Raw genomic sequence first — 14,650 nt, 5'->3', positions numbered from 1 at the left:
ATCATGTCAAAGACAAATGTTAGTGCTTCTTTTTCAGGGTCAGAGTCATTTAAAATCAGGCAGTGATTCCCTCAACAGACTACTGAGTGACCTTAATTTGAAATTTCAATGGAAACCAATCTTGAGCGTTAACAGTCAAAAAAAAAAAAAGTGTGCGTCTCTGGTTAAGACTGAGCTTTAAATGCTAAATAAAATGTAAGAGATGCTGCCTTTGGCATTTTGTTTTTTATTGTCATGATATCCAATTAGTAGTCAAGCATAAACACAGACCCACACAGACTGACAGGGAATACACAGATGCACATGTTTTTTTTTTAAACTTCCGTTTCTAATTATTGTGATAAACAGCTTTAGACAGGCAAGGCTAACTCTTACAAACGCCAGGACATCTGCTGTTGAGATAGCAGCGGCAGCATTTTGTAAGGCATACACAGTTGAAGCAGCCACGAAGGCACGATAGAGGATAACAAATCCCCTCAGTGCAGAACAAGAAAGAAGAGCATCAATCACAGTGACAGAGGACTATTTCCACCCATGTTAACTTATTTTAGAGAGAGATGTGGGCAGAGAGAAATATTTTGGAAAGAGGACGCAGAATGCTTGCTCAGTCTGCCTTCTCACATTAATGCATTCATTCATCATTACTACCTTAAGTAAAAGAGTGTGAGTGTGCTCAGAGAAGGGAGAAATCAAGGAGAGTATAAATAACCAAAAGTTGTGGTTTTAAGAGTAACGTGCACCAAAAAAATTAAGCTGCAAAAGTAAGCTTTTAGATTACACCTTCAGTTTAATGAAGTACCCTTAATCCACAAGCAGCGTAGTCTTCCAGGCCTAATGTCTCGCTCATCTCAGGCGTGTCTCACTACCTTCCCTATTTTTAACAGTCCTTTGCTAATCCATTCTCCCTCTCCTTCTTTTTCTTTCTCATCTTACTCTTTGTCCTCTAGCACTACTGCATACATATCACTATAATCCCAATCATTCATCATCATCATTTCATCACCTTACTTGCTTTGGCTTCTTCGCCCTCATTTATCGTATGCAAGGATAAATGGCTGCCTTTCACTCACACACAGCCTCTGTCATGAATGGCTACTGTACAGCTTCAAATGCAACCTAAATGATACTGCGGTTAAAAGAAAATGCTGTTATAATCAAAGCAAAAAGACTTACCTTCTTCTGGTCTCTCCACTGTTGCTCCAATTTGGCATCCAGACGATTGGCAGCTGTTGCCCACTGTTGTGCAAGTCGCCGGATTCGCCGCTTCATAAAGCTGAGGGACTCCTTACCTGTCCCAACCTGGTCCAGCAACACAGAGAGGTCTGTACGGAAGGCAGCCTGGGAATGTGAGAATATAAAAGGTAAGCTGGTAACAAAATCAGGTAAAGTGTAAGATTTGGGAAGCACAGGGCTCACATTTTGAGCTCTGTGGTGCCTGTTTTGTATTCTACAGCAGCATGGGTGTTCAAAGCTTTGGTTATACTGCCAGTAAACACCATAGCTATGAAGGTATATCACGGTAATTCAGCAATACCTGCAAATGCAGGCTGGTAGCCAAACAATAAATAATTTTGCCATGTTTTTCCTCCCATCTGCAGCACAGAGGGACTAAAATTCAGTCAGCTTTAACACTCATAACGTACTATTACGTACCAGTACTACTGTTACTAGTACTAAGTACCACACGTAATATTAAAGTACTTCTGTCAATGAAATATACAAGGAGCAGCTATGAGCAAATGCAGTCTTTCTAACTAATGCTTTGAGTTTTCTACTCTAAAAGGTTTGGTTCAGCAATGTTTTTATAAAACACAAAAATAGTTCAGTTATTTTTGTCAGGGAGTCGATTGGTCTTCATTTGTATTAGCATTCCGGTTAGTTTCTAAAGATGTCGTTCTTAAGACAGTTATTAAAAGAAAGGAAAAGTGAAACTGCAAACATTGTGCAGGCATCACATTTTTAACTATTTCAAAGACTCGTGATGCGGTCTGAGTGAGAGAATGTGACTGAGAAAGGTGCCACTATATTCAGATTCAGTGCACAGTTCTGTCCTTGTTCCCTATTTTGAATTTCAAAATCCATAGTCCTGTATTACCACTGCGCAGATTTGCACCTGAAGGCACCGTCAGGTTTGCTGTCAGAAAATGTATTAATTTTTTAACATTAAAAATCAATCAGTATTAGCAGCCGTGGATGAGGTCTGCTTTAAATAGGGCGTGAGCAGGGTCAGACACCTTACTCAACTCTAAGGTTTCTTCTGAAGAAAAGGACTGTTAAATTCTTTTGACTGCTACTCTGGATATTTATTAACAGCTCACCGACCTCAGGCTAGTTTTTTACATTTCTGTTGTTACTAACGGCAGCCTGAAATCATAATACAAAGGCTGCACTTTCAGACGAAATGGCAGAGAGAGAAAAACAATTTTTTGAAAACACTATAATTATAGTACAAACATGCCCTATTTGTCAGTTCCAGCAGTTAACTAACACAATATTGCTTGTCTAAAGCCATTTTTCCTCTGTGGCACTCTGTTTTCCACCATCTTGACTCAACTTTCTTTCCCCTACAAAACTTAAAATTTGATTTTTTTAAGTTTAAAAATAAAAAAGGTCTTGAATCAAGGACACAAGAAAGGTGAATGAAAGCAGATATTTCCAACCCTTAAAGTAAAAACCTTAGCAAACAGAAATCTGGATCACAAGTCATTTGCTATCTTAGGCTTGCACGGAATCAAAAGCTACTTCTCCAAACAAGCACATCTTAATAAATAACTTACCAGCAACATCACCTCGCACTTTACATGCTTCCAGTACACAAGAAATCAGCAGAGCCTGCTGCTATCTTTGAGTCAGTGCTGCTCTGTCTGTCCTGCAGGAGATGCTTGTTATTAAGTCTAACTGACTGAGGGACAAATTAAAGTTTCATCCAAGAACATTTTGTACCGAGGCAAGTAATTAACATTTAAGTATTCCATCTGCTGACCAGATGTTTGTTTAGGTGCCAACAGCGTGGGAAAGTGTTACAATAAAAGCCTTACAAGAAGTAAGTATCTACATATTTGTAACATGTTTTATTCATGTCATGAGACAAAAAAAGAAAAATCAGTTTCTTTGATGTTTCACTATAAATGTTCTCAACCACTGAAGTACTGGAAAAAATACAGTCAATACAATATATATGAACAGAGTGGCAGTACAGGCAATTTCTAATTTTTACTTCTTTCTTCTGGATTTTTTGGCCCTTATTTCACAGAATTTTACGAAATTACACATTTTTAAGCAACTGTGGCACAGATTCCCTTTGTGATTTTTATTAACACATCATCTTCACATTGCTGAGCTGGTGAGCCAAGCATCATCACTTGTGGGTTTATTGTACATTCATCAGGTGTCAGTTGGCATCCTGTGTTTCTAATAGCACTACTGCTCCCTTACTTGTCTCTTGGGGGACTTTGCTGGCTGTGTATGCTGGGTAGGGGGGCTGCTGTGGTTCCTCCAGGCCAGTGGGGGGCAGAACCACTCCACCTCACTCAGGTAGATGAGGAAAGAGCAGTCTGAACCATCAACACCATAGAAGGCATAGCAAGGATCTGATGTCCACCGTGCACGCATCCACTAGAGGACACACAGGAAGAAATATGTATACACACAAAAACAGAAAAATTACTTACCAAAGATTTAATCATCTGACTCCAATATATATATATATATATATATATATATATATATATATATATATATATATATATATATATATATAGATATAGATATATATAGATATGAAACAACAATTAATAACTCACAACTGTCTTTCTGCAACAGGACAAAATAATGGTAACAAAATGTTTTTAAATCATTTTCTATTAATAACTGCACATTTATAAAATTAGGAAGTTCCAGATTTAGGTGTGACCAGCAGAGGAGCTTGGTCTGCTGTGTAGAAGATCAGCTGATGGTAAAACTCCTAAAGGATGTGTTGATAAAGCTGGTTTTAAGCAGGCTGATCACAGGTGCAAGCTGCTTTGAAACCCATCATAACTCTTTATTTAGTGTCATATTTACTGACACTGACGCCTGTTATGTTCTGTGCTTCTTTCTTCTTCTGGCTTTTCATAAAGCCAGAAGAAGAAATGGAAATCTAACAGCTGGGAAGTGTGCTTCATGTATGCGTGAGGAAGGGTGGAGAGGTCACATTACAGAGCCATGCCGCCAAAACCAAATTAGTGTTGATAGAAATCGTGTTATTTTTTCTTTTAGATATAGTATCTTAAAGTTTATTATTTAATTGGGTAGTTATACCCTCATTAAGCCCAAATCAACTAGTCAGTTTCACACAGTGAAATGAAGAGAACAGCTAAATACTCACATCTACTTTTCCAGGACACTCTGGGAAGCGAGGGTCTCTCGGCACTTCACACTGACTTGACGACCCATCTCTCAATACTGAAAAGACACAGTGAGTGAACTTTTGCTTCCAGATTAAAACATCAATCTGTGATTTATAAGCTTCACATTTTACAGAAGATATTTACATTTGTAAATATCCAGTTAAATGATCAATTGACTTACGCCTGCTGTGAGTAAAATTAGCCACAATCACTGATGCTTCATTAGTCTACAGGCTTGAAGGCTTAGTTCACTTAAATCAGTTGGCTCTAATGAGAATATTTATTCTCCAGTGAATATAACATTTCCAACAGCAATCAGCCAATGTAATACTATCTATCAGCTCATTTATCAGCATATGGAGCTTGTCAAAGTCTCTTTAAAATTCCAGCCTCGTTTCTGCTAATCGATTTATTTACTCAAAATGACTAGACATGAACTCGTCTGACCCAAAGGCTGCCCTCTGAGAACCAAGAGGTTACAGCATTACTCACAGTAACAGCTTCACTCCGCTTGCCTATGGAAATTTCATAGCAATATTCACTTCCTTCCATAACACAATCATTTACTGTTTATGTCATACATGCTGTGAAGTGCTCATAAATCTCCGTGGTTTTCCCTTTGCAGCCTTGCAACATATCTACTGCAGTGCACAATATTCACTGGGCCTGACAAAGCAGTCTGTCTCCCGCTGCCGCCAACCATCCTTCAGTTACGCTAGCAACTACGTCTGCTCACTTAGGCTGCACACACTGCATTAATTGCTCCAATGACTTAGTTAACTGCCTCTCTGCTGCCGATGTGAGAAGAAGGGAAGACTGTGTCCGAGAACCATTGCAGTTAGATTTTCTCGCTCTTTCCCCCTCTCTTTTAAATCCCCTCCTTCTCTCCCTAGTTCTCTCTCCGGACCATCACATCTGTCTTCTCTTAGATTCTGTCTGTTTCCATTTGCCTAATGAAAAAGAGACATTTCTCTACATAAGTCTTCCCTGGGGCTTGTCTCCATCAACTGAAAACATACACGGATTGGCTGCAAATGTGATTACAATAGCAACCACTAAGGCAACAACTGAAAATGTGGTCAACTAACAAGATAAAAACTTGACTTCTGTCCCTTCTAGATGGAACATAAAAGCCTTGCCAGTGTTTGAAGGGAAGGAAATTCTAATCACGTCTTCTAACTCTATTTCTCCTGTTGTTTCTTCTCGCACATGCCTGACCACGAGATAAATAAACCGCCACTGAGCCGTATGATAATAAAGTCTGCCAGCAGTGTTTCAATTCATCTGTGATTAGAGAAAGCAGCACTGTTTTCATTTTGGCGTGTGCCATTGTCCCTGGAGATGCAGAGGCAAAAACAAAAGGAGAAGTAATGCTCATTTATTCTCATGTAAAGAGTTGAGCAATTAGCCTCAAGAAAAAAGTAACAGAGGAAAGTGGGCGGATATTTGGTATTACTGCGGTTTTGATTAAAAAAAAGTCTGTTGTGAACAAGACAACAGAAAACCACACAGTTGGATAAGAGCTGACATTTACAGAGATGACCTCGCCTCAACTTCAGAGCTTCCGTGATGATTCCATAGCCTGAGTTTATTTCTCTCGATTTTTAATTTACTGGGAAAAAAAAAAAAACAAAACAAAAAAATCTGATATGACTGACTACAGAAGATTCTGGATGTTGACTCAAATCAAACATCTCATTTTTTTCATGGTGGTGTTTTTGACTGTCTATTTTAATCTAGTATAACGACCCATTGTCCAAATACTTTCTACTATGTTTTAATATTTTTGTGTCAGAAGGTGTCAGACAGAAGCTCTGCTAACTGACACGGTATGAAAACTGATTTGTGTCAGTGATAAAAAACAAACAAAAAAACACCCGAATAACAGATGTGTGTGTGTTTCTGTTTCTCCTCATTCCTTTGCATGTGTGGGTCTGCATATTTGTCATCACAAGCTGACAGCTGTTCATGTGTTCAGCTGTGCTTCAAGTTGTAAATTACTGATTACATTTCAGTGGCTGATCTTATGCAGTGGTGCAATGTTTGCGATGCACTCTTCACATTGTGTGAGACCACGTATACCATCACTGGTACCAAGTGTCTGCCAGTCCCCTCCTCTTTTATGTGTACATTTTTATTGTGTATAATGACATTGTACGCAATTGTGTGTTTATTGTGCATAATGCAAGCCCGTTTCCCTTTGGGGTAACAACGTTAATCAATCAGTTTCTTAATGTAAATCATAAGAGTGGAGCAGGCTGGATGAGAGTGAGGTGCGTCTTGTATACTTATTTATTGTTCTTGTAATATCCCTGTGCTGTATATTAATTTATGATGTTGTCTGCAATTGTAGTCAATCTACAGAACAAGGAAACCAATGATAAGCTGGATTTTACTCACACATATTGTAAACAAGAAGGTGAAACCATGATGATAATGATACTGTACCTCTGCCTTGCACCATACTGTTTTGCAATATCTGCTCCACCCTGATGGCCATGTTAGAGACATTCTGGGCGATAGCTTGGATCCTCTCCACCAGGCTGGCTGGTTGAAACCTGTAGACACAAAACACCTGGACTTAGAGTGAAGAAACGCAGGTGATCACGATGGACAGATGGCAAAGTACAGCACTTGTGTTACTTACACACCTGGCAGCAAAATCTTCAAGCAACCATTGCCATTCACCCCCATCTTGTGCATTGACATTTAGTGCATTCCCTACTACATACTCTTTCTCCATTCATTCATTCATTCATTCACTCATTCATTCATGGGCTAATGACCCTCCTCTCTTGTTATTCCACTTCTCCACTTGTGGTTTCTACCTTTTTCCGTCCGATTTGTGCCAACTCCCTTTTCTCTCTTACTTTCCGTTGCAACTCCCCCCCCCTTTTTTTTTTTTTTTTTTTACATCTCAATAGATGTAGAAGTGTTAGTAGGGGATGTAAATTAGTAGACACATGGTTGGAGCGTGAAATAGGAAAAGACCTTCACTGTTAATACCACTTCCTCTCTGGGGTGTGACACTTCCCATTCACATAATAAGATGTGTGGGAAATGTGTGCGTATTATGTGTATATGTTTCAGTTTTCCTTCCCAAAACATTAGACTGCATGGTTGCACGTCATACAGTGCAAAGCCAAGCCTGCACACCCACACTGCTGTGCCCATTATGTCCATTTAAATGATTCACTTGCAGCATGCAGCATGTGTCTGTGTATGCGTGTGCCTTCCTGTCTGACTGTATTGTCTAATCAGCAGATGGTATTAACCCTCATTAAAGCCAGAGGCTTGAATAAAGCACAATAACTCATCATCAGGGAAGATAATACAAATTATTGATCATGTATGTGTGTATATGTGTCTATATAGCATCATCACATGTCTGCTGAACTAAATTAATGCTAACAACAGCAACTAAATAAATAATAAATGATGGGGCGGAGGGAATATGTGAAGAAATTTTTTTGTTGCTTTACAAAGTGTAAACAAAGAACAGGACAGCCATCAAAGTGACAGGGAGTCTCCATGCTCCATTAACATCTTTGTAAGTGTCACTTGTAAGCTTCACTGCGTATGTTTGCACCCTCTTTAATATGTTCACTGCAACAGAGAATCCATTATTTTTAGGGGTATGTATATTTCAGGGACAACAGCTGTCACCAGAATGTAGAAATGTTGTAAAGTAAAGTGATGTGTAGTGGTTTGGTTAGGTGAGGTAAAATTTTGGCATACAGCACACTAACTTGTACGTTTGTCTGAATAATTCACATTAAGTGCAGCTATGGAATTACTTTTTTCTTTTTCAATAAAACTCTTGAAGAGTATGTACATGTTTGGAAAAATATTTTTCATTTTACATAATTTCTGTTTGTCAAAAAATTCTGTTCTTTAAAAACATTTTAAAGAAACATCCATTATTAGACAGTAAAAGTGAGTTTTGCTTCCAGTACCGAGCTAAGTATGAGCCACCATCCCAACTCCATCCATCTATTCATCCGTCTGTATCTGGAGATCTATCGATCAACCGGCAAGGACCTATTTTTAGCATTCTTTGCCCAGATCAGTGACCGGTTGATCAGCTTTACATATTAGTGGTTCGGTAATGAGGTTAATTTCAAGCATGTGCAAAACATACACAGCGGTGTAAGAATACTTGCGTATAAGGGATCATGTCATTAGTGTAAGTGATGACACAGAGTTCGCCAAAATAAAACATGGGGGAACCACTGCAAAAATGTTAATAACAACAAACCTAATGAACTTCACCCATGGACATTTTAACCACAAGTCAGTATCTTGAGGATGGGCAGTTGCTAGGATAATCCGGTCGTTAAGTCTGACGTCACTAGCCGTGTCTGGACCGAAACTCCGCTGCAGGTCCATATATCAAACGATCACTATGGCATTACTGAGAGTTGAAAAACTGTCTAAAGTCTTTCATCTTTAATAAAATGATCAGCGTTCTGCTCTACCAGGTGTAACAATTGAATTTAACATCCAGGCATCCATGAAAACGGAATTTATGACATTTAACGGCGTTAGAAGTTAGCAGGAATTTAGCTCGCTAGCTTCTATCTAAATACAATATAGCATGTCCTGACTGCCGGGTTTTGGAAACAAATTAAAACGTACAGCTCTGCTATCACTTCCAGCATAAATGAAGACAGAAAACTAAACAGCAGTAACGTTTGTAGGGTTACTGAAGTTTGGCTAGCTTGTATATAATGATGTGCTACGTGACCGCTAGCGACACAGCTATGTTAGCATAATATAAACAAGCTAACTTTTTTTCCACTCGATAAAAGTTTACGTGAGTGTTCTCGGTGGTCAGGAACAAATGTAATCGCATGGCAGGATGCTGTAAAAGGACCAAACTTCAGCCAGGAGAACAACTGAGATAATCCATCCACAATACGAGGTTAGTCATTCATATACTGCTGCATGGGCTGGGCTGTAGCTACATCCTAAGGTTTTAAAAACTGAGCTTAAATAAATGATTAGCGGTAATAAAAGCCGAGGGAGGTCAACGGTGATCACTGACTGTTTTAGGAGCTTTTTGAGATTAAATAAAAGAAAGTGCAAAACATTAAAAATGTTAACAACACAAAAGCCATATTAAACGCAGACTACTTTAGGCCCGGAAGTAGGATTCGTCACGTCATCACTTAACGACCGGATTATGTAGGCAAATGGAAAAAAAAAGAAAAGGGTTAATGTCCTGTTATCTGGTGAAATTATAAAGATACTGGAAAGTTACGTAAGTGACTTTTACTTGTTGTATATAAATTTTACTTTTATTTGATAAGGCACAATATGTCAAGTAAAGGTGGGCGTACAGCAGTTCACTTTCAGTTAATTATTAGTAACTATTTTCAGTAGCAGAGCCATTATTATCTGTTGTTTCAGAGAAAAAGTCATCTCCAGTTCTCACATTACTTAGCTATGCTTATGCATTTTATATATATATTTTTTTAAGCGCCGCATTTCATGTCAGTTTTGTATAAAAGGATTTTAAACTAGAGCTTAATTAAGATCAATTATTGCATGTATTTTTTATTGCCACAAATTATACTCCGCACATCTAACAAACTACAGAGAAAACAATATCCACTGTATTAACAAACCTTTCCAAACACACTTAGCATGAATGTGCTCTGTAGCAGTTATAATAAGAGCTTACAACAGAACTAATTATGATTTCAGTCCTCTGTTTCATTGAAGTGAGGAAAATACACATTAGTAAATTGCATCAGTTCAACTTATTATCTTACATTGTCTTACAATGAGAACCAGGATCATTTTAGGTTATAAAATTCGACTGAAACATTAATATTATTTTAGAGAGGATTCCACAAAAGTTCCCAGCCGAAGAAGATAACACAGTGCTTGGTAAGATAGGTAACCCATCTTATGTAAGGCTCTCTTTGGGGGGCTTAACTGTGCAACTTTGCCTCATGGAACATGACCTTCTAATCTCAGCTCTAATTTATGCTACAGTGTAAACTAATCTCGAGAGATGAACACACAGGGAAGGAGAAAGGAGACAGCCAGAGCGGGAGAAACTAAGGCAGAGATGTGGATGAAAGAGCAATAGAAGCAGCTTGCACAATGTGATCCAGATAGGGCAAAAGCAATGAGGAAGACATACATAGACTGGGAGAGTTGAGGATAAAATGGAATAACACTGGCATGAAAGGAAAGGAGATCAACCATCCACAGCAAACAGACCACGAGTGCCAGAGGGACCTTTATGTTAAGGAAAAAGAGGATAAAATAAAGACATCCCCTGTGCCTTCACGAGGAAGCAGACAAAACAGCTTGACTGAAACATTAAACGATGATTATGATCAAAGAAGTACAAGGATATACATATTTGATGGTTGACTGTTGCACGCTACTTGCAATAAAGTTTCCTCCCGTTTGATGAATGTAGACAGTTGGCTCTTTTACAAATGAGCGGAACAAGACAGAAATGAGGAAGCGCAAAGGGAAAACAAAACGGGAAGAAAGTATAGGGGGAGAAGAAACGAGAAGAAATTCACAGATGGAGCCAAGTAGAAGTAGAACACTCTGAAAATGAACTGGCAGCAAGAGAAAATCAATGTTAACTAGAGGGAGGCTTTCTAAGGATACAAATAAAAATCTGTTTTCATGTACTTATTTCTCTCTCCCTCCCATTCTGCTTAATGACTTCATCCTCTTAAGGGAAGAGGACAGCTCTGGCAGCATCCCATCAATGAAAGCTATCTGAACAAAAGATCCACATGACAAGGTGTTAGCTTGTGGGTTTGGCTGGTGTTTTTTTTTGTTTATGCTCATGTTGTCTTATGCCACCCAGTTTCATGGTGTTAATAGACCAATTTTCACAAATACAGACTGGCATATATGCCTATACACATGTATAAAGGCACAAATAAAGTGCTTGTGCCACCAAACGATTGATGAGTTTGAAGAAAAAGAATATGAATTGTATGCTATGATTTTTGCAGTCATCAGACATGAATAAATATGGCAGATTTTGAGGAGCCTGGAAAGAAAAGCGACTGGACTTCTTTAGGTTTCTTGAAAGCGTTTCACCTCTCATCTGAAAAGCTTCATCAGTACTAAAACGAAATCAGGTATTTAAACCCAAATGGGAGTTGTTCCTTTAAAAGGGTCATTGACCCACTATTGATCATGTGCCTCATCAAAAGAGCCAAGGTGTGAAAACCCATTGTGAGACCTTGACTTGCCCTACCATGTGACCTACTGAGATCACCTGACACAAGTTGTGAGTGGGCAGTAACCCCTTGTGGTGTCCTCGGATCAAAAATGGTCCCTAGGTGAATGGCAAACAAGCATATGGGAATCCTGAGGATCTCAAAACTGCATTGTAGGTGGAAGACAGTTGGTGTTGTAAGCCACCCCCCTGTTCAAAGATGGTCATTCACAGAGGGAATAGGTGGCCTCTTTCACTCCTCTTTCAAACCATCTGTCCAAAATGTGAACACTGGCATCCTCGAAAGATTGGCCTTTATCTTTTAGATGCAGATGTTGTGCCATGCGTTTATGGAGTGGCTGTTTGGTTTCTCCAATGTAGAGGTCTGAGCATTCCTCGCTGCACTGTACAACATACACTACGTTGTTTAAAATGTGTTTGGGAGTTTTGTCTTCGGGATGAACCAGTTTTTGTCTGAGGGTGTGGGTCTGGAGTGCATTGGGATTTCATGCTTTCTCTTATATACCTGCTACAAGGGATGACCAATGATGAAAATGTTGTTGTATTTGTTATTCTATATGATATCCTACCCTTCTGTAAAGAAGTGCAATCACTTTTTTTTTTACAAGCTCCTTAGATTACCACAACCTGGACGACTGAGAACAAGTCAGAGGACCTGGACATTACAGACACTGTCGTATCCCTGATAGCTCAATAACATTGAGTAATATTGGCAGACTGATACTCTTAATTGAGATCATCTATAAGCATCTTATAGAAAACAAATCCTGCTCCTCACACACGTCTTAAATAATCAGGCCCAATCTTATCTTAATGGCCTTGTAGTACCATATCACCCTATTAGAGCACTTTGCTCTCGCACTGCAGGCTTACTTGTTGTTCCTAAAGTATTTAAAAGTAGAATGGGAGGGAGAGCCTTCAGTTTTCAGGCCCCTCTTCTGTGGAACCAGCTTCCAGTTTTGATTCAGGAGACAGACACTATCTCTACTTTTAAGATTAGGCTTAAAACTTTCCTTTTTAATAAAGCATATAGTCAGGACTGGATCAGGTGACCCTGAATCCTCCCTTAGTTATGCTGCAATAGGTGTAGACGGCCAGGGAATTCCCATGATGCATTGAGTATTTCTTCTTCAGTCACCATGTGTTAATAGACCTCTCTGCATAAAATCATACTCGTAATTAATCTCTGTCTCTCTTCCACGGCATGTTTTTTATCCTGTCTTCCTTCTCTCTCCCCAACCAGTTGCAGCAGATGGCCGCCCCTCCCTGAGCCTGGTTCTGCCAGAGGTTTCTTCCTGTTAAAAGGGAGTTTTTCATTCCCACTGTCGCCAAAGTGCTTGCTCATAGGGGGTCCTATGATTGTTGGGTTTCTCTGTATGTATTATTGTACGGTCTGCCTTACAATATAAAGCTCCTTGAGGCCACTGCTGTTGTGATTTGGTGCTGTATAAATACAATTGAATTGAACTGAATAGAATTTATATAAGAGTATTGGGCTTTTACAATTTAAGAGCACCTTAACAGCACATTGGATTCTCTCACCCAAGGGGAAGGATCTAATGTTTCTGAAACTTTCTCAGTCATCAGGGCTTTTGCACCATTTTAACATCAATACCTTTTAACACCTCAGTAAATACAAATTAGGACCAAAGAATGTCAAAATGAGCCAGAAATGATCCCAAAAATGACCCAGAAACCTGGGTCAAGTAAAACATTATGCCCTCTCATGTAATGTTCATGTAGGTAGGCTAAAGGCTAAAGTAACTAAAGAGACAAATCAAATATTTTGAAGCTACTTTTGAAGCTACCTGTCTCTGTTCACTGACTACAAAAAAACAAACAAACTTTAAAGCAAGTGAATCCAGGAAATTAATTAAATAGGTGTTTCGTTGTTGATTACTTCCAATAGCTGTTGTAGAAAGAAGGCCCCAGCAGTGAAGAAGTGTAGCTACTGATGGAGCCTAGATGTTGCTTAAGGGAGGAGAAATTGGTGAAGCAATGCCAGAGTAGTGATCTTCCTAGTGTTTATGCCTAAGGGCAAACTTACCAATCTAGCGGCTTATCCACTGCACAGTAAAACCGAGTGAATCAAATCTGCATCCTTTCCCCCTCCCTCATCTTCACCTCCCATTTCCTCTGTCCCTTTCCCTCCCTTTGCTCCTTTTTGTACTTTAATGAGTGGCTGCCCTGTGGGCGAATCATAGGCTGGGGCCTCAGACATCAAGTCCCATTCACTGCTACATTGGAGTGTGTCAGCACCAATGAAGCTCACATTGTGATGGGACTGCCGCCCAGTGTATATGTGTGTGAGTGTGTGCATGGGTGTGTGTGTGTGCCTGTCTGGCCTGGATTTGGGATATGTTTTTATAAAGTGCTTTCCTCCCATTTGTTCCTCTCCCTGCTGGAAAAAAATCACACTTTACCACGTCACTCATTCCCAATTTCCTTGCTGACACACACTCACTCATTCTGTGTAGAGCAGCCGGAAGAGAACGTGCAGGGAGGAAAACAGGAATGTAGAAAGAAAAGTGAGACAGAGTTATTAAGAACAGGGCGGAAAAGAAACACAGGAAGTATACGAGAGGGGAAACGATTGAGTGAATGAAAATTACTGAACTAAAGAGGAACGTTAAGTCATCAGTGTTGTGATAGTCACTCTGGTGTGCGTGTGTACAGCCATAATTTCTGCAGGTGCACAGATCTGTGCACTTTTCTCAGGAGCAAACTGCTTTTTAGCAGGAATGACCTCACATTAACTAATATGTGCACACACACACACATACATATTACTCCCCATCACAGAAGTTACGATTACGAATACATGGTTGTGTATGTGTGCCCATTTCTATCTGCCCACCACTTTCCTTTGTTTCTTATTCTGCATGCTGAATCAAAACTTTCATTCCAGCTATCAAAACTCCTCCACTCCAAGGGTCTCCTTCTAAATCTGAAACAAATTTCCAAAAAAGAATAATGATAAAAAAAAAATCAATGTTTTTTGTGATAACAATGTGTTCTGGATTAGATTTTATATTAC

General features: G+C 39.3%; 1 protein-coding gene across 2 annotated transcripts in view; it reads right to left on the bottom strand.

The window, feature by feature from the left end:
- The window catches only part of LOC101479752 (alpha-1,6-mannosylglycoprotein 6-beta-N-acetylglucosaminyltransferase B), a 142,314-nt gene that overhangs the window by 61,704 nt on the left and 65,960 nt on the right, over positions 1-14,650 (bottom strand). Inside the window, exons 1-5 of one of the 2 annotated variants that reach the window (XM_076885062.1) lie at positions 8,647-8,792; positions 6,837-6,946; positions 4,367-4,443; positions 3,436-3,615; positions 1,174-1,338 (exon numbers count right to left, since the gene is read on the bottom strand). In XM_076885062.1, the coding sequence (XP_076741177.1) occupies positions 1,174-1,338; positions 3,436-3,615; positions 4,367-4,443; positions 6,837-6,946; positions 8,647-8,777 (663 nt within the window). In that variant the 5' untranslated portion in view covers positions 8,778-8,792. Of the gene's footprint in view, positions 1-1,173; positions 1,339-3,435; positions 3,616-4,366; positions 4,444-6,836; positions 6,947-8,646; positions 8,793-14,650 lie in introns of those variants that run through there. The other variant, XM_076885061.1, reaches the window with a different exon arrangement.

This window comes from Maylandia zebra, linkage group LG6, assembly GCF_041146795.1.
Source record: "Maylandia zebra isolate NMK-2024a linkage group LG6, Mzebra_GT3a, whole genome shotgun sequence".
NCBI lineage: Eukaryota > Metazoa > Chordata > Actinopteri > Cichliformes > Cichlidae > Maylandia > Maylandia zebra.
This window is presented reverse-complemented; position numbering and strand designations above follow the sequence as displayed.